Here is an 18,827-nt window from a genome sequence, read left to right as displayed (position 1 = left end):
AAATGAAATAATTGTGGTAAAGGGCTGATATGCTGCAGAGTTGTGCTTATGCCCTTCTCCCTTTTTTTAAACTATTATCCCTCTAGACTGAAAATTCCCTTAAAGTATTAATAATTTTTTCTTAAGTGGCTGCAGACTGTCAGGAAAATGCAGTCTAAGACAGTAAATCCTTTTTTCCACATAAGACTTTTTTTTATATTAAGCAGAGAAAATGTTAGCAGGATAAAACTGAGTGTTTGCAGTGATACTAAACCTCTGTTGTTGAGCCTTTCCCTGGAAAAGTGAGGCTTCCTTGCAGTTCAGTTGCCAAAGTGCCCAGACAGGACACAGTAAAGTGGTCCCTATTCCAACACAATGAAGAGAATAAAAGCATCTTCCAGCTCACATTCAGCACTCTTTGTTTCCATTAAAATAGCCATCAGTAAAATCAATGAGACACAAATTTGTCCAGAAGAGTTTGCTTTGGGAGTCAAAGCAAGGAAATCAGAGGTGTGTGCTGCTCGCTGTGTTGTGGCAGGAGCAGGCTCAGGGCCAGGTTACTGGGAACTGTTGTTACGACAGAATGTGTAAAACAGTGAACAGAATTTTGAGATAATAATGACAGTAAGGTGGAAGAAGTGTGAGATGTCTGAGTGATGCACATCTGGATTCTGATGGAATGTGTTGGAGAGCTGAGTTAGGTCCTGGGAAGAAGAAACACAAGGCACCAACAGTATTTGCCTAGAAAACTGTTGCCCAGATCTCTGCGTTTAACGCCAAGACATAGGGGAATTGGTTTTGTTCCTGAGGGAAACCACACTTTTTTCATCTGTGTTAGCCTGAGACTCAGCCACAAGCTAAGGTGGGAACACCACTGAATGCAGGGAATGCTTTGCCACGGTATTTCGGAATTGAATTCTGAAGACAACTGATCTATTGTATTTCAGTGTAAAATGGAAATACAGGGGAATTCTGCTGGTGTGAATCAATCTGGGATGTGATTTGTGACTTTATGGATGTGTTTCTCCCACCACCACTTCAGGGATTGTGCTGAACTGTACCTTCCTCTGTGCATTGGGAAGGCATCAATGTTCACACAAGGACTTTTGTGCAGTTATAGAACATTTCTGATAATATATCTTCCAGCCTAATAGTTGCATGTTGTAAATGGGGGGAAGATCAGAATTTCCAGGCTTTATGATATTCTCCTGACAGAATATGGATATATTTTGACATAGAAACAATATATTTTATGAAGAAAAAAAATAAACACTTGAGATAAAAAATTCTTAACCCACAGCAACATAAATTCCTCAGAAAGTCCTAGGAACCAAACTGAAAGATATGCTCCTAACAGCACAAATTGATTAGAAGGCATAATTGGAAAGGCATTGAGCAGTATCAGAATATAGTCCCTGTCCTGAAGGACCTCTGGTCTACATAAAATGAAATAGGATAGTGTCCTAGAAACTTCTGAATATCTGTCTCTCTTTCTGCTGCCAAAAAGTGTTCAGGAAGTAGCTGTCTTCAAGAATATGTATTGCCTTTACATTCTGCAGGTAATTACTGTTTGAAAAAATATGTAAATAGAGTACTTTCTAGATGGATGATGCTGGTTTTTGAAAGTCGCCTATTTAATTCAGTTTATCCCCTCAATACTTGTGAGGTAAGTGAATCCCATTGTACAGGATAAGAGAGAACAACTAGTGAAATCAATACATTTGTCCTGGATTAGGATCTTCATCTTTTGATTCCCAGAATTTGTCAACACTGCAGAGACAAATAATTCAGTAAACACTGGAGTCAGTGAAGCCTGGGTTCCAATTTTGCCTGTTTCATTTAGGAATGGATGGCTGAGTTCATACTGCCTCTCCAGGGCCCTATAAAATCCTAGCAGTCTAGCATTTGGTTTAAGGTACCTTTCCTTTTTTAAGATAGTTGACTGAGAATGATAAACAGTTCCAGAAGGTTATTTCAGCCCTAACATCTAAAACTGGGTGGGATGAATCATTCTTGGAGATACCCCTCCTTCTCCATTAACCATAGGAGTAGCCTAGATGCCAGGTTGAGACCCAGTTTGTACCTTTGAAGTGGATAACATTAGCAGTAGAATTTACACATGAATTTTCCAGGTTCAGGCACAGAATCTTTACAGAATATCCGTGGATGGCCTCCATTGTTCTCTCTCCATCCATCCTTTGTGTGGATAACAATTTGGCCATGGTTTGGGGCAGGGTTTTGTTTGGACAATAGGTGTATTAGGTGTCTTAACAGCTGGGATGACTCCATGGATTTGTGCTGTGTGGTTGCTGATATTCCCAGCTGAATTCTTCTCAGATGAAAGAAGAAAAGTAATCAAAAAGAAACTTAGGCTGTGGTCCAGCCTTTCTATTCCTAACCTCTCTTCAATAAAAGAGTTTCTCTGATAACAAAGACTGAGTCTTTCTCTTGGTAGAAGCTCTTACAGGCTCTTCTTTCTACACAGAATTTTTTCATCACATGCATAGGGTCTTAATGTTGGTATGATCCCTATTCCTCTGCCAAATGTGGTTGAAACTGGCTCAAAGAATCACTCACACATTATTAGGCAAGTGCAGACAGTGTCATTTCATTAGCCCTCTCCCCTTAGGAAATAGACTTCAGTGATGGGATCTTAGCTAAAGTAATGCAGTGTTAAAAAGCAGTGCAGACACAGCTGCAGGCACACCTGTGTTTTAATAAGAAGTAATAACTTGTGTTGAACCTCTCCTGAAGTTGTGTTTTCACTGCCCAAATGGCATTATAGTCCTGGCAGTTTGGGTGAATCTGTGGTCTTGCTCCTTAATAAAATGATCCAGCTACTCTTTAATCTGCAACTTCAATGAGCTGAACATCAGTGATTCAGTAGGACCCGTGATCTGAAATGTCTCCTTTTCTACATCCATTTAATTTTTAAAACCTGTTTTTCAGTTAGGATGTCTTGTAGATCAGAATGTTTTGAAATCCAAGCCATATTCTGATAACCAAGTTTGTACAATTAATTATTTTAATACGATGATTGTTCCCTTTCAGAAACATAAGGGTTTTTTTACAAGTAGCCTTATAGGCATCTAGATGTCCTTGCTCAGTCAAAACTCTTATTGATTGTTCTGACTTGCAAAACAATGTTGTTGCTGTGTTCCAGATTGTGGGTTTTTTTTCTCCTTGCTATTAGCTAGATAAATAAAGATGTAGGCTAAAGATGGGCATCCATCCTTGTTGAAGAATATTAACTAAATCAATTTTTTCACAAAAAAAAAAATCAATTGGTGCATTAGCAAGAGAGAAAATAAAGCATTGTGCTGTTTTAGCTCCCAGGAGCCTGCAAAGCTAACTCTAACTCTCAGAATCAGAGATAAAATGATCTAAAGTTCACATCTAAATCCACATCAGAACTTCTTCAGGGCACATGGAGTCTCTGACTCATTTCTAGACTGGATGTGCATTTAAAGGGCACTCACATAAAAAGTGACCCTCCTGCCTGAGCTTCAGTGAATACAGACACATTTGACTCTGCATTCCAGTTTGTCTTCCAAAAGCAGTAAGGTGATGGCAGAGGAAGTTACATTTGTGAATCCATAACCTCATGAATTTTTAGTTGTTGCTGAAAACAGGATGTTCCTGTAAATATAGCAAAGCCTGATTTCTTCTACAAGGCCTAACACATCTTCTATGGGCATTTTCTAGTGAAATGAATTAGTTTTTAAATGGTGTATCAAACTAGGAAGCTCATGAGAAGATGGAAATGTTGCTTTAAATGGGAAACATTGTCTAGGAGCTGTTGTCAGAATCTCTGAAGAGTTAATTCTGCTTCTATCGCTAGTTTGATGTGGGGTGTTTCATAAACCATCAGGACTTTAAGCTAAGAGCTTTAATAGGATTTAGTTGCAAAGTGAAATGAATGCATAATAAAGTGTTGTGGAACTTTGCATCTGAATCTGAACTTTCAGATTGAGGCTATTTTGTAATAAATATCTTCTTTACATCCTAGGGCTAATGTGAAGAGTAATTAATGTTTGCGTACTGCTTTGAAGATGCAAACTGTAATGGCAATACTAAGTTTTGATATTAAAACTATTTAATATTGGGATTCTGTAGTAGTCTTCTTCCAATTCATAGAATCATAAGGTTTTATGACGTGTTTAAAAATAAAAGTGCTCTGAGGAAGGACTGTCACTTAAATTTAAGATCAAATACTTCAAAAAGGATTATATTATATGCCTGAGAGTTCCCCCTGAGCTGCTTCTCCCTGCCTCCCCTCCCCCAGTACAGGCTGAATTTCTATATTATAAATGAATCCATCTTAGTCTCTAGCTGGAAAACCTTGTTCAGGAGCTTATGTGGCTTCCCAGCCTGCCTGGAGGGTTTGTGGATATCACTGAGCTGATACATTGCACAGTATATGTGAATTTCCCCCTGTATTGGTGAGGTCACTCCTTGAGTTCTATGTCCAATTCTGGCCCCTCAGTTCAGGAAGGACTTTGAGGGGTTGGAGTGAGTCCAGAGAAGGGCAATGGAGCTGGGGAGGGGTCTTGAGGGTAAATCCTATGAGGAGTGGCTGAGGGAGCTGGGAGTGTTAGTCTGGAGAAAAGGAGGCTCAGCAGGACCTCATCACTCTCCACAATTCCCTGACAGGAGGGTGCAGCTGGTGGGGGTCAGGCTCTGCTCCCAGGGAACAAGGGACAGAACAGAGAATGGCCTCAAACTGTGCCAGGGCGGGTTTAGGTTGGACATTGGGAGAAATTGCTTCACAGAACAGGTAATTAGACATTGGAATGAGCTGCCCAGGGAGGTGGTGGAGTCACCTGGATGTGGCACTCCGTGTCCTGTTTGACAAGGTGGTATTGAGTCAAAGGTTGGACTCAGTGATCTCAGAGGTCTTGTCCAACCTCATTGATTCTGTGGTTCTGTGATTCTGTGTACTTGCATAGCAGCACACATACAACACTTCACTATTTTACTCTGAAAAACTAAAGGATTATATCAGGCACTAATGATAATGGTTATGAAACATTCCTGATGGGCAGGTTGCTCCACAGTTTTCTTTCTAAGGCCTTGAGCACATGCATAGGTGTGTCTGAAAGACCAACTTGGACAAATGTTGGACTTGGCTAATGGCTAATTTGCCTTAATATGGCATTTGATTTTAATATTGATGTAAAATATCTGGACAGAGAACCCCACTGGAATAATCAAACACTGTGTGCTCATAACTGCAAGTCAAGAACTCCATTGCCACTGATTTAACTACTAAGGAATTTGGAGATATCTGTGTCTGAGCTGTTGTTTGGACTGCCCTTTATTCCTTGCACAGAAATAGGCACTGCTTGGATGTAATTCATTATGTCCTAATGTACATCCCTAGATTTGGTTAAATTAATTGCTCCCTGAAAGTGCATTTTTCTCTGACTTGATTATCTGTTTTCTCTGAGTAATTAGGTCAGAAGTAGCTGGCTACATCTTAGAAGCCTAAAAGTTGGCAAAATGAATCCTACCTTTTTAGTCTCAGTTTTTCATTCTGGCACATCTCTTCATATTTACCTTTGATTCCTAGTACAGACTTTTAAAGCAAAATATGTCTCTTTGTTATTGGACAAATATTGATGGTTTTCACCGAAAAATAAAATTTGTGCATCAAGCTGATCTGTTAATATAACTGCTTTAATAGAAAGAAGCTAGTAAGACTGTATCTTTGATACTGGATCTTAAAGACCCTTTTTCTCAGCATTTTGTTTCAAAGCTGGACTTGTTAATGTTCTTTGCAACCAGAGTCTTTCTCAGATTAATTAACTTCTCTTTGTGCAACCCCTTGCATGGAAGAGTCATGGTGTACGCCCACAACATGGCTCTACAGCACTACAAAGAAAGGATTGATTCTAACATATAAATATCAGCCCAGCCTTGCAATATCCAGAGTAAAGCATTTTAAGTACCAGGTACTTCTAAATTGAAAGCTACTGTTATCAGCCACAATTTGAAAAGAGAAGGAGAATAGCTGATCATGTAGGGCTCTGCGAAAGTTTGTCCATTTGCTGAGGAATCTGGGCATGTGCTCAAAACCCATGGATTGAAACAGTGTCTGTGCAAAGGAGCAAGTCACATCTTCTGTGGCCATCTCTGAATGAAAACACAAAGAACAAGGGTAGTAGAACATTTATAGAAATGTCTTTGCTGCTTTCATATTTGTGACTGTAGAGTCTCTTCTGTTCTCCCTGTATGAGGAAAGACATGCAGTTGTCACGTTGTGTAGAGGTTTCACACACATGGTGTGGGGTGGTTCTGTTTGTGTAACATTATTAGGGACAGCCCTGGATCAGGCACCTGTCTTGGGATTCTCTCTTCTGCTGCCTCCCACTTGTTCCTTGCCTGCTTTTATCCACTTAGGCAGGGAGCTCCACTGTGCAAACAACAGCTCTTCTGTATGTCTGTGCAATGTTTGGTGCAATATGGGTCATAACCTGTTGCTTTGAGAACAGTAAAAATAATTTCCATTTTGGAGCCTAAATTACAGGAGGGCAAAGGTAACAATATGGTACCACTGCAATTGCCTCTCCTGCCTTTTGAATGAGGCTTTAAAGTAAAAACGGAAATGAGCAGCTGATGTGACCAAGACACTAATTTTTCACTCTTTCCCTCTCCTCCAGCACTTAAATTTAGATATATCTCAGACTGAAACCATGTGTCTTGTTTTGGCAGGAATGCTACAGAATGGAAAGAAGTTTGATTCCTCCAGAGACAGAAACAAGCCTTTCAGGTTCAAGATTGGCAGGCAAGAAGTCATTAAAGGATTTGAAGAAGGTGTTACACAGGTATTAATAAATTGTTCCGGCTGAACCTGGAGCTGGCTGAAGAGTGTGTGAGCTCAGCAGTGTCCAGGGCAGTGGTGACAAGACCAAGTGGAAATCACAGTGAAAGATATGGAGTGTTTTTGTGAAAGCATGGTGCATTTGAGCACAGTATTTCCTGTAGTTTCCATCCATCCATCCATCCATCCATCCATCCATCCATCCATCCATCCATCCACCCAGGGCTATCCCCTGTTCACAAGCCTTTCCCCCTGGTATGGATTTGGGAGGGGAGAGGTGAAGTCCCCTCCCCAGGTGCCATATAAGCCCTGTCCCTCTCCCATGGGCAGCTCCACAAACAGACAGACAGCAGTGGCCTCTAAAATGCTGAGGTGGCAGCTTTTTATGGAGTGACCTCTATTCAGGTCCTTCATAGAAGCCCAGGCTGCCCTTTTTGCTGACATCTATGACCCAGCTACAGATTCTGACCCTGACTGAATAAGGTGCCAAACTGCACTGTTACATTTTTACAACTTGAAACTCCCTGCTACAAAACATTCACTGACCAGCCCTCTGCTGAGAGAAAGAAAACTGCCCTCCATTAATTGCAGTTTGAGTACCAGCACAGTAAAAGCCCCGCAATACAATTCACTGCCAGGTCTTGCTTTTTGTGCAGTGCTGTGAGGGCCCCCACACTTGAGGAGTGTGATCAGGCTGCTCGAGAGCACAAATGAATGAGATCAGGGTGCAAATTTCTCCTGACTTCCCATTTCAGGATCCAAGAGCTCAGTGTAGGAGGCAACTGTTCAAATACTCTTACAGGAACAACTTTAACAGGAACAAGTTCTTATGCTTAAATAGAGAGAAGGGAAGAATGCAAAATGAGAAACAATCCACTGAGGAATGATGCAGCCATGCTTTTCCAGAGAGGGGTGGAAGAGACAAGGGTTTCCAGCCCTATGGAGAAAGCAGTGCAAGCATTCCCTTCTCTCCAGCCAGAGAAGTCCATGTGAGGAATCCTAGATTGTGAAAAATACCATCTTCCTCTGAAGGATTTGAGTTGGACTGTTTATTATTTGCTTTGCAGAAAGGCCTAGAGAGCTCAGGACTGCAGAGCTGTAGGAAGCAGAAGTCCGTGCAGATAAAGCAGCATCAGCAAGCACGGGGTGAATCAATTCATCCCTTCCTTGACTCTCAGTCCCCAGCTCTTGTCCCTTAGAAAATAAGTGGCCAAGAACCATGCCAGAAACCCGTGTGGCCACACACTGCCCTCCTGCTCCTCCTAGTGGATCTCTGACACAAGTCGAGCTCGTGGCTGTCTCCTTCCAGCCCAGGGTTTGAGGGATTTGGGGAGTGTGCTGGACAGAGTCTCTTGGCACAAGGCAGTTCCCTATGTCCAGCACGCAGATTTCACAAACCTTGGTGTAATGACTCAGATGTCAGCAGGGTCTGCATTTCTCTGCTCAGCTTCTCAAAGTTCAAGTTTGCCTCATCCCTAAAACCCCAGGCATGACCTACCAGCTACCTACTTTGCAGGGACACATCCAAGCACTGCACAGCCAGCCCCATACAAAATCTCTGTGGGGACCAGGGGAGTCATCAGCCTGGACATCCTCGGCCCCATGCCCTGAGTACTCCTCGAATGTGGGAAAGTTCATATCCACATTTTTCTTCTACCCAAAGTAATTGACTCTCCAGCTTTGTATATTTTATAGAACCTGAAAATATTCTCAACCAGGAGGTATCACATAATTTGTAGTCCAGTGATGTGCTCAACCTTGGGAGAGAGGTCTGAGTTAAAATCACTGCTTCAGATCAGGGGATGTTTCTTGGCCAGTGAATATTCCATCACCAGTGTGTGGTGCATGAACAGCAGTTTGAAAATGTTCCAAAATATTCAAAAGATAATTCCAGATCTCAGTGAGCAGTTCCCTTCAGAGCCAGCTTGGAGTGAGGGAAATTAGGATTCCTGCCCATCCAGAGGCAAGGGCTCTCTGCCTGGATAAGTAGCATAAGTGAGTTGTCTGCCCTGGGGCTTGGTCTGACTTTAAGGAAATAAGTGCTGAACCTGGCTGTGTTGGGCACTGATCTCTCATGAATGGAGAGCTTTGAGGGCCTTTTCCCAGTGCCTGCTGATGGTGTTCCTTGTACCCTGTGCTCTGCAGGAGGAGCTGAGACCTCCTGCAGCCTGTTCCAGCATAGGCAGGATGGACCATTGTGTTAAAAAGACTTCTTGTCACTTCCAGGCTGGTTCTGGCAGTTTAAGTAACTGCTGTGAGAGGGCAGATCATTGAGGAGGCCCATGCCCATGTGTAAGCTGTTTGTGGCAGCTTCAGCTTGAAGTAAAACCACTTGGATTCAGAATCATAGAGTGGCTTGGGTTGGAAGGGACCTCAAAGATCTTCTCCTTCCAAGCTCCAGACTCAATAACCTTAAAAGTCTTTTCCAAACTAAACAATTCTATGAATCTGGTGATCCCAACACTCCTTGATTCTGTAAATCTGCCAGGTAATGATTTTTTGTTTTGTTTTGTTTTCCTCCTAATCCTGTTTTGTGTGTTCTCTTTTCCTTTCTCCAACGTCCAAAACGCAGATGAGCTTAGGACAGAGAGCAAAGTTGACCTGCACACCTGAGATGGCCTATGGAGCCACAGGCCACCCTGGGGTCATACCTCCCAATGCCACGCTCCTCTTTGATGTGGAGCTTCTCAGGTTAGAGTGAACCTTCCTGAGGAGTTGGCTGGAGACATCTGTTAATAACCATCCATTCCTTCCTGCCTTGCCAGCGGCAGGAGGAATCTTCACTGGAATCCCAACCTTCCCTGCTCAAGCTGTCCTGTCAGTAGCACCTGACTCTTGGTTTCCTATGCCTTCCTTCTCTTTTATAACTTTGTGGTGTCTGTATTTGCCTTTTATTAGAAGCTTTGCTCTGAGGAAGAATGTCTCCCGGTGTAACATTTCCGAGTTGTACATTTTATTGAATTTGCATGTACGAAGAATTCACGGTGATGACTGAAAATATATATAAATATAAATATATATATATATTACTTATTGAAAAAACCACTGCCTTACTGTACACTTAAACCAAGAAAAAATAACCACAAAAGGTGCTCAAAAGACAAAAATCCAATGTACGCCTTGTACATGAACGGGCATTAGCCAAACAGAGTTACCTGCGCTGCCACTTTTCTCAACTTGTACGTTCTGCTTGCTGCTGTTTTAAAAAAATACTGTCTCATTTAAGAATTATAAGTATATATATAAAACAATAAAATCTTGATACTTTACCATTTCTTATCCTGTTTTTCTCTTCTGGCTACCAGGATGCTCTTTACTGTACAAGAAGTTCTTCAATCATCAACCCATTTTTTGTTAATTATTTCTCTTATATGAAATACATGTAGCTCCATGCACTGCTTCTATTAGAGATGGCCCAGCGGAAGATCTCTGTGGGACCAGAGGTACCAGGGACATGCAAGTAAGGGGTGCTGGGACAATTTCCCCTTTTCAGTTTCTCCATTTCCCCTGCCTCTATGGCCCCTCAACTCTGGCCCCTCTATGGCCCCTCAACTCTGGCCAAAATTTGGCTGCTGAAGAGATGGAAAGTGCAGCTTGTCAAAGACATGCAGTGCTGCTCTAATTCTGTGCCTTTACAACAGCAAAACTAGTGTAATATTTTCTACTGGAGCTGAGCAAGGCTAGAAAAGAGCAGCATTATGTGCATCCACCTTTCAAAAGAAATCTGAGCTGTGGGATGATGTGGCCACTGAACACTCCGGGGTTTTTTGGCTGTAGCAGCTGCTGCTGTTTACAAAGCCTGAAAACTGACTGTGCACTGGGCCTCTGGCACTTGAGACTCAGCAATATTTATGTCATTTGCTGCTTAATTGAATTCATGAAATGCTGGCTTCTCCTCTGGACGCAGGAAGATATGTTGGCTGTTACTTACCTGAATTTGGGAGCAGGACCTCATCAGCAAGGTCTGTGCTGTTATTTTGCCTTGTCTGATTTGTTTCCATTAGGCTCATTTTTCCTCTTCTCTGTAGAAAACCAGGGTCATGATGTTACATTTATTTAACTTGAGTATAAACTATTTGCATGACTTTCTACTAACAGATGTTTTGATGGTCATATTTCAAAGACTTGTGCTGTTTCTGTATCTGTGTAAGGAGAACACTCCCAGCATGAGCAGACAGCAAAGCTACAGAGATGACTCCAGGTGACACTTCTGGAGTTGGGGAGAGGGAATGAGCACAGAGAAGCAAGACTGGTGATCTAGCTGGGGACAATGGCTCGTGGTCTTCTCCCTCCAGGTGTTCATTTTACCCACAGAGATGCATTTATTTTAACTTGTTAAATAATAAACCCATAAATCCATATCTTACAGATTTTTATACACTGAGTAAATTTTTTTCTTACTCTGCTTTCCATAAAGAAATGAAGGGATTTTCAGAACCCCTTTTTTGGTGGAAATCTCAGGTCACTGCAGCAGCTGGGTTACACCTCCACTAATAATTCTTTTATTTAGGGCATGCTAATTTCCTGTTAAAAATTGGTAATTGGATCTGTCAGGATCTGATGTCCACCAGCTTTCCCAAATAATTTCAAAAGGTTCTGCTCTACTTTGCCAGGGCCCTGGCCTCTGTTGCTGGCCTTCCTTTCACCACTGTGTCACAAATTGTACTTCCCAAAGTCTTGGTTAAAGGTGGTGTGGCTGTGTTGTGCCTGTCAAACACAGTTTGATTCAGCACATTGGTCTAAGCTGTCAATGGCCCAATTTAAGTTAATTGCTTATTAAAAAAAAAAAACAAAAAACCAAAAAAACCAAAAAAAAAACCAAAAAAAAAAAAAAAAAAAAAAAACCGAAAAAGAAAAATAAAAACAACAAAAAAAAAACAAACAAAAAAACCCCCAAAACAAAACGAAAAAGAAAAAACCCAAAGTGTGATAGAATCACAGAATGGTTTGGGTTGAAAGGGACCTTAAAGATAATTTAAGGTCCTTCCATTAAACCAGATCATTCAAAGGCCCATCCAGCTTTGCCTTGAACACACGCAGGGATGGAACATCCACAACCATCCTCACTGGAAACCTTTGCCAGTGTCTCACCACCCCTCACAATAAAGAATGTTTTTCCTAATCTGTGATCTAACCCTGCCTTCTGCTAGTTTGAAGCCATTCCCCCTTGTTCTGTCACTCCATATCCTTGTAAAGAGACTCTGCATCTTTCTTTCAGCTCTCTTCAGGTACTGGAAGGCCACAGTTAGGTCACCCCAAAGTTTCTCTTTCCCAGGCTGAACAATCCCAATTCTGCCAGCCTTTCCTCATGGGAGAGGTGCTCCATCCCTCTGATCATCCTGGTGTCCCTCCTCTGGACTTGCTCCAACAGATCCAAATCCTCCCTGTGCTGGGACCCCAGAGCTGGATGCAGGTGGGGTCTCACCAGAGACCAGCACCTGTTTTGGGCCCCTTTCTGAATGTCCCAACAGCAAACGGCAATGCCAAGGATTGTGTGAGTGAGCCTGGAATGGCCCCATGCTCCCTCCATCCCCTCTGGGCCGTGCTTGGGAGCTTCTGCTGCATCTGTGGCCATGGGCAGAGCATGGCTCTGCCCTTCTGCTCCTGCGGGTTTCTCACCAGCACATTCCTGCTGGGCTCTGAAAGCTGATTGTACTTATCTTATCACCTCTATCTGCAGAGCTGCCACTGTGCCCTTCCTTTCTGCCCTCCCAGCAAAAACCAGCCATTACCCACTCTGTAAAATCCTTATTACAGCTGGCTGATGAAGCTCTCCCTCACCGCCTCCTCTCTGCGGAGACCTTGGTTGGAAACAGGGACTATTACATTTTTCATGCCGATTTCATTAAAAAGAAAAAAATCTGAAAGGAAAACTAATTGTGCTTTGTAATACTTAGGGAAATTAAGTCTTCAAGGAAATGTAATCTTCAGCTCTTTATTCGACTGCGAATGCGTTAATTTATTTAATTGTATCATCGATCAACACAGTACATATAATTATTACCCCTGTATAATAGATTGGAAAAAGTTTACTGTCATTGCCTGTGTAATCAGATATACTCTTGTTACTAATTTCTAAACAGATTAATTGAAAAAAAAATGACCTTCAAGTCTTAATTTCATGCCTTATTTCCTGAAAAATTAAATGGGAAGTGAGCACACAAAAAGCCAGCACAGATGCAGAGTGCAAGCCTGGTAACATCTGCTTTATTTGCTGCCCCTCTGCCATTCATGAGCTGAACTCATTTCCCTGTTCTTTGATATTACATTTCAAACAAAATCTTGAGTAGATCTCATCAAAACAGTCCTCCGGGCATTCCATTTCCATTCCCTCCGTCTTGCAGGTACAAATTATTATTTCATTTTACATGTGCAGGGACATTGAAAGCCCTGAACAGGCACTGGAAGAAAAACTATGAAATGGAATATTTAATGAAAGGCGGCAGCTGAGCTCTCAGAGAAATCAAAAGCTGCTGATCTTGAGGATTCATTGAAGGAATTTTTATTAATCTTATTACCCTAAAGAATTGCTTTTTATATATGTTTTTCAAACAGCATCAAATTCTCATCAAAACAGACACCGCAGTGCAAGCACCATGCTCTCTGCTATTGACAGAAGCAATGTGGTATTTGCATATGATATAAAACAAGGCTGGCAGCATGCAGCACCATTATTGGCACTCTGGTATTTATTATCAGTGTTCATTATTTATCAGAACCATAAATCCAGCATGGCAACAAGCACCTCCAGTTCTCGTTTCAGCAAGGAGCCTTCTCAATGCCCAGCAGTTGGTATAAATGATTTCAGTTATCCAAGTGTTTGGTACACGGATGAGTATGTATATACATGGCACATATAAATATATATATTTATATATATAAAAGATACATATTTGGGGGCAGAGCAGTTTGTAACCCTTGAAAAGCTATGGATGCTCATATAGGAGCAAATCCTCCAGCAGGATTTAATTCATTTAAAGATTTTTAATGCAACCTGGTTCTTGCCTGAGGTTTGTGTGCTTGTGTTAACCTAACCTGATGGAAGCCAGGCTGGCCATGGAGGGACTGCTCCCCTAACCCAGCTTCTGGGCTCCAAGCCTCCCAGTGCCTGCTCCTGACCTCAGCTGTGGTTACTGCAGCCTGCAAGGCTTCTTGCTGCAAAAACAGCATCAGTTTCAAGGAACAGATGCAGATTTGGGGGAATTGTGCATTAAGCATGGCTCTGGCTCGCATCCCCAGTGCCTGTGTGCAAGGGAAGGCAGGGCAGATCTGTTCCAGTGTGCTCCAGGGTCAGGCACAGGATAGGACTTCAAGCACCCACCCAAAGCTGAAATCACACCTCAGCCATCGTGGCTGCTTTCCCCCAGAGCTGGCTTGGAGCTCACTCTTCAAAAGCCATTACTGACCTTTTCTTTGTAGCATCTGATTTATTAATTTGTAATTGTTTATTTGAGGAATGAAGAAAATAGGACCATTTAGTGAAAAATGATGAGTGTTTAGTTTCTCATTGGTTCCAGCTAGTAAATGTGAGTATTGCAGTGAGCCCCTTCCAGCTGCCAAAGGAGGTGCCCAGCACAGGGCAGCTCCAGGGATCTCCTCCAGCTGGGATGTGGGCATTGTTCCCACAGCTGGGCACCCTCCTGTCACACACAGGGATGGATGTGCTGCAGCTCCTGCCTGCATCAAACACTCGGGTGATAAATTACTCCCATCTAACAGCGCAGGTTACAGGCAGGAGCAGCAGAGCCTTGATCAAAAGAAGCAAAATATGCATTTATTTTTTCACCAAATTAACACAGCATTGTTCCTGAAGTGACATATTTCAACAAAAAAGTAATTTCAGAAAGTGGAAGCATTTCTCTATAACAGTACAATGCACTGAAAAACAAACTGGATTACAAATTCCAGGCAAAGTATATAGTTATCTGCCCTGGTTCTGCACTGGCTGGAAGCTGTCTGGTCAGGGAGTGGAATATCACATCCACACAAATAAATCCTCCCAAGGCAGGATACTTCCCACATTCACACAACTTCCAGCTGGTTCAGAACACAGGCAGAGGTTATTCTTTCCCACTTCCAAAAGATACTGGCTATGCATAGCCTGGATCACACTCATTTTTATACACAGGACATGAGTACTGAAAATAGCCCAAAAAATGTAAATTTTTTCCTCTACCACATGCTACACCTAAAAATCTATGTACAGAAAATGTGTTACAGTTCAACCATGCCAAGTAGAAAACAATCACACTACAGGTATCAAAATGAAAACCTTCATCTACTGTCTCATTTTGGTCACGTGTTCTTCAATTCATACCAAATCCTCAGTCCAAACCTGGGACACAAAACAAAGCCCCCATACACTTTTTTTTGGTAATGTGAGAGCTGAGCTGTTTCACTGCAGCTGATTAGAGCTGGTACCATCACTGGGAACAAGGTACTTGGAGTCCCTTTATCAGGTGGATCCTTTTGAAAGTCGTTCATCTTCTACAGTTTGTGAAAGAAACTTTGTTACAAACAAGGGCTTGGGCTTGCTTTGTTCAGTCAAACACAGAACCTGCTCAGTCTCTTCTTGAAAGCTCCTGCTAGAAACAGGACATTGCAGCCTTTACCAGGTCACCCTCAGCACAGGGAAGCCATGTCGTCTTGGGGGATTTAACCTTAAAGCAGATCTCCCTATGTTCTACATTTATTTAATCCTAATCTAAAGATATAAAAACTCATATTGCAGCTTATCAAATTCATAACAGAAAAAAATTACACTCTGTTAAGAATTCCTATGTTTAGGCCAAGAACTCCATGACAGGGCTCGAAAACAGTTTTTCAAAAAGGATCAGTTTATTTTGGTGGGTCTGTGTTAATTCCATATTTTTCCTTGAGAAGCTTAAGCTGTTCTTCTTTCTTCTTTGTGTCCATCTTTTGGAATGCCTGTAATTAGGAAAATAAAAGATGTAAGAAGACAAAGTAATCTCTCATCTCATGACAAGTTATTTCCCAGTATCTGCAACAAGCACCACTGTGAACTCCATCACCATCACACACAGAGAACATTGTTTGATTCGTGCCCTTGGAGAATGTCACAGGGCCCTGGATGTCACTGGTGACAGGGAGGACATAGAGAACTTGTTTTTACCCAAAAATAAGATCTCAGCTCCTACTGCAGCTGTGCAATTGTGGGGCCTCTGCACCCTCTTCTCCACACTCTCCACAAATATGTTTTTCCCACCCTTTGTCCAAAGGTACTTTTCTTGCACACAAACCACCAAGTAAATATGAAACTCTGACCATGTATCCCATTCACTCCCTCTAACAGTTTGGATTCTATCTCTTAAAAACACCCAAGCAGCAGTCTTTACAAACTGATGCTGGGGTTGTTTCTTTGTGACAGCTGTGCTCAGAGCAGGAGCTCGTACCCTGTTGGCGTTGTAGTACAGAACCACGAGGTATCTGTTGCACACGTTGAACCCCGACAGGTGGTCACAGGCGTTCTTGGCATCGAAGATGTCCTCGTAGACCACGTAGGCTGTTCCTCTGGTCTCTGGGGTATTCCCACTGCACAGCAAGGGCAGAATCAAGGTCAAATAAAATGAACAGGAAATAGTTTATTTATTTCACAGTGACTGAGATTAGATGAACTAATGCAACGTCACTAAAAACCAATTTGTTATTTTTTCTAGGTATTAAACTACATCCCTGCTTTCCACACCAAACAGTTCAGGGCCAGAGACAACAGGACAATGTGCTGTATTTTGCTCCATAAGGGAGATGCACCTCTCCAGAACAACTGGGTTGTTGAAGGGCTGCTATGTTGTGTCTGGAAATAATTTAAATCTTTATTATAGCAATTAGCTTTTATTTAATATTACAAGACTTGCTGTCAGTGGCTATCTGGATCAGATGTGTCCCTAGGATGAAACAGGACTTCTGGCTTATCACAAAGTGAACTCAAGAGGCAGAACAGCCCCACTGGTGCAAGCCCACTGCCACCACCCACAGGAGCACCAATTCCATGTCCTTTGCCTGAGGGATGGGACACAGGTCTGGGCATGTAACAGAGGGGCTGCAGAGATCCCAAAGGTCTCCACTAACAGACAGACAGAGACTTCACAGTCAGAACAGCTTCCTTAAGGTGCTTCTGAACTCCTGAGGACAAATGCTATCACGCATATCACCCTGGGATCTGTGCAAAGGTGAGGACAATGGGATAAACACTGCACAAAGCAAAAAAGCCTTACAAAGAGGCTTACAAGTTATGCCCTGGCACTGAGAATATTGGGATTTGTGGGGGAAATTACATCAATTAGTAGTTCTGAACAAACTGCTGGGTGCACACACCAGTGCATCACCCCAATGGAAAGCCCCTGATACGACCTAATTGTGTCCCACTATCATGCTGTTCCAGCCCACATGTTTTCAGAAAACTTAAGTACTGGCTCTCCTTTATGCTCATTAGCAAAGAATTCCACCTATTTAGCCAGGCAGTGTTTACACTGCCCTTGTTCTCTCAGCCACTTCTCCAGTCACATCCACTGCCCCTCCTTGCTCAAGAAGGGTCTGTCTGGTGTCCCATCCCAGCATGGCACCAGCAGCATGTGTCCCCTTGGTGTCCTTTGCTTTCTGTAAAACTCACTTTACTCTACACAACAATCAATCAAACAAGTCACCCAGGGAAGCTGTGGATGCTCCATCCCTTGGAGTGTTCAAGGCCAGGTTGGATGGGGCTCAGAGCACCTGGTCACATGGAAGGTGTCCCTGCCCACTGCAGGGGGTTGGAATAAAATGGTCTTCAAGGTCCCTTCCAACAACAAACTCTCCTATGATGATCAAAGCTCAGGTCCTCAGCATTTGAACTAGCCAGGAGAAGAACATCAGAGTTGCTGCAGACTTGCACAACCTCCAGAACACATTTCAGAGCCAAAGGCACAGTCACATCTCCACTACCCAGACACGCTATGGCCCGAGGACATCCTGGCTCTGCCACGCAGGGCTTGCTGCTGGTGTGTGTTTCTAGTGAACAGATCCAGCAACAGCAACATCCCTGTTTTCCCAATGGTTAGCAGATAATCATAAAACTGGAAAACTGTTAGTGCTCAGCTTCTGCCTTTCCTGTTTTCACCCCAAGTCAAGGTAAAACTTCAGTTGTATTTGAAACTTACTTAAGCACACAAGTCTGTCATATTTTATCAACTTCCCAGGGTTCATTTAAAATTTAAGCTCATTCTCTGCACCTCCCAGCAGAAGAATTTTCTAACAAATTCACGTGTTAAGAGCATCATCACGTCCCCATCTGGGACTCGGGGCTCCAGGGCACCGAATTCCGAGCTGTGAAACGCAGCTGCCACTGGAGCACGCGAAACCCTTCACGGTCCGAAGAAACTGGAAATACTCACACTCTGATCTGCCGGATGGGCCCGTACTTCCCAAAAATGTCGTACATCTCCTCGGCCGTGATTTTGTACGGCAGGTTCCTGATGTACAGGATCCGGTTGACCTCCGGAGGGAGCCGGATCTGGCGGGGGAAGGACAGGCGGTGTGTTAGGCACGTACTCAAACCTTAAACCCAGCAGCCGAGGGGCAAAACCACGGAATCACCGAGGCACGGAATGGCTGGGGCTGGAAAGGGCCTTAAATATCACCCAGTCCCACCCCCGGCCGCGCTCCCTCAGAGCAGCGGGCGCCGGGAGCGGGACGAAGCCGGAGCCCAGCCCGGCAGGGACGGGACGGGGCAGCACTCACGTTGGCTCGTTTGGCTGCTTGCATCGCCATGACGGCGGGCGGTGAGTGGGGGCCGCGGCCTGGGGGAGAAACACCGGCGGGGAAGGAAGCTGGGGCGGAGACAGCGGCGGAGAGAGCGGCGGGAACCGAGCCCGGAGCGGGGCCAGCGGCGCGGACCGGGAGCGACGGGCGGCACAGCCGGATCTATCCCGGCGGGCACCGCGCGCTTCCTTCACGGAACCGGATCCGTCCCGGCCTGCACCGCGCGGGAAGCGGCAGCGCGGGCGCCCGGCCAGCCCTCCTCACGTGA

General features: G+C 43.5%; 2 protein-coding genes across 2 annotated transcripts in view; one reads left to right on the top strand and one right to left on the bottom strand.

The window, feature by feature from the left end:
• The window catches only part of FKBP1B (FKBP prolyl isomerase 1B), a 44,845-nt gene extending 34,774 nt beyond the window's left edge, over window positions 1-10,071 (top strand). Inside the window, exons 3-4 of the mRNA XM_041421888.1 lie at window positions 6,694-6,806; window positions 9,375-10,071. Coding sequence (XP_041277822.1) covers window positions 6,694-6,806; window positions 9,375-9,503 — 242 coding nt within the window. The 3' untranslated portion in view covers window positions 9,504-10,071. The remainder of the gene's footprint in view (window positions 1-6,693; window positions 6,807-9,374) is intronic.
• Window positions 10,072-13,288: 3,217 nt separating this feature from the next.
• Window positions 13,289-18,815, bottom strand: SF3B6 (splicing factor 3b subunit 6). The gene is made up of 4 exons (XM_041421422.1): window positions 18,539-18,815; window positions 18,193-18,311; window positions 16,216-16,354; window positions 13,289-15,730 (listed from the first exon to the last, which is right to left on the bottom strand). Exons 1-4 carry the CDS (start codon window positions 18,566-18,568, stop codon window positions 15,641-15,643), a joined length of 378 nt encoding a protein of 125 aa, XP_041277356.1. The 5' UTR covers window positions 18,569-18,815; the 3' UTR covers window positions 13,289-15,640.
• Window positions 18,816-18,827: the final 12 nt, after the last annotated feature.

Source organism: Onychostruthus taczanowskii, unplaced genomic scaffold (assembly GCF_017590055.1).
Source record: "Onychostruthus taczanowskii isolate IOZ18803 unplaced genomic scaffold, ASM1759005v1 scaffold11, whole genome shotgun sequence".
Taxonomy (NCBI): domain Eukaryota; kingdom Metazoa; phylum Chordata; class Aves; order Passeriformes; family Passeridae; genus Onychostruthus; species Onychostruthus taczanowskii.
The sequence above is the reverse complement of the archived record's forward strand: the minus strand, read 5'-3'. Positions and strand labels throughout refer to the sequence as shown.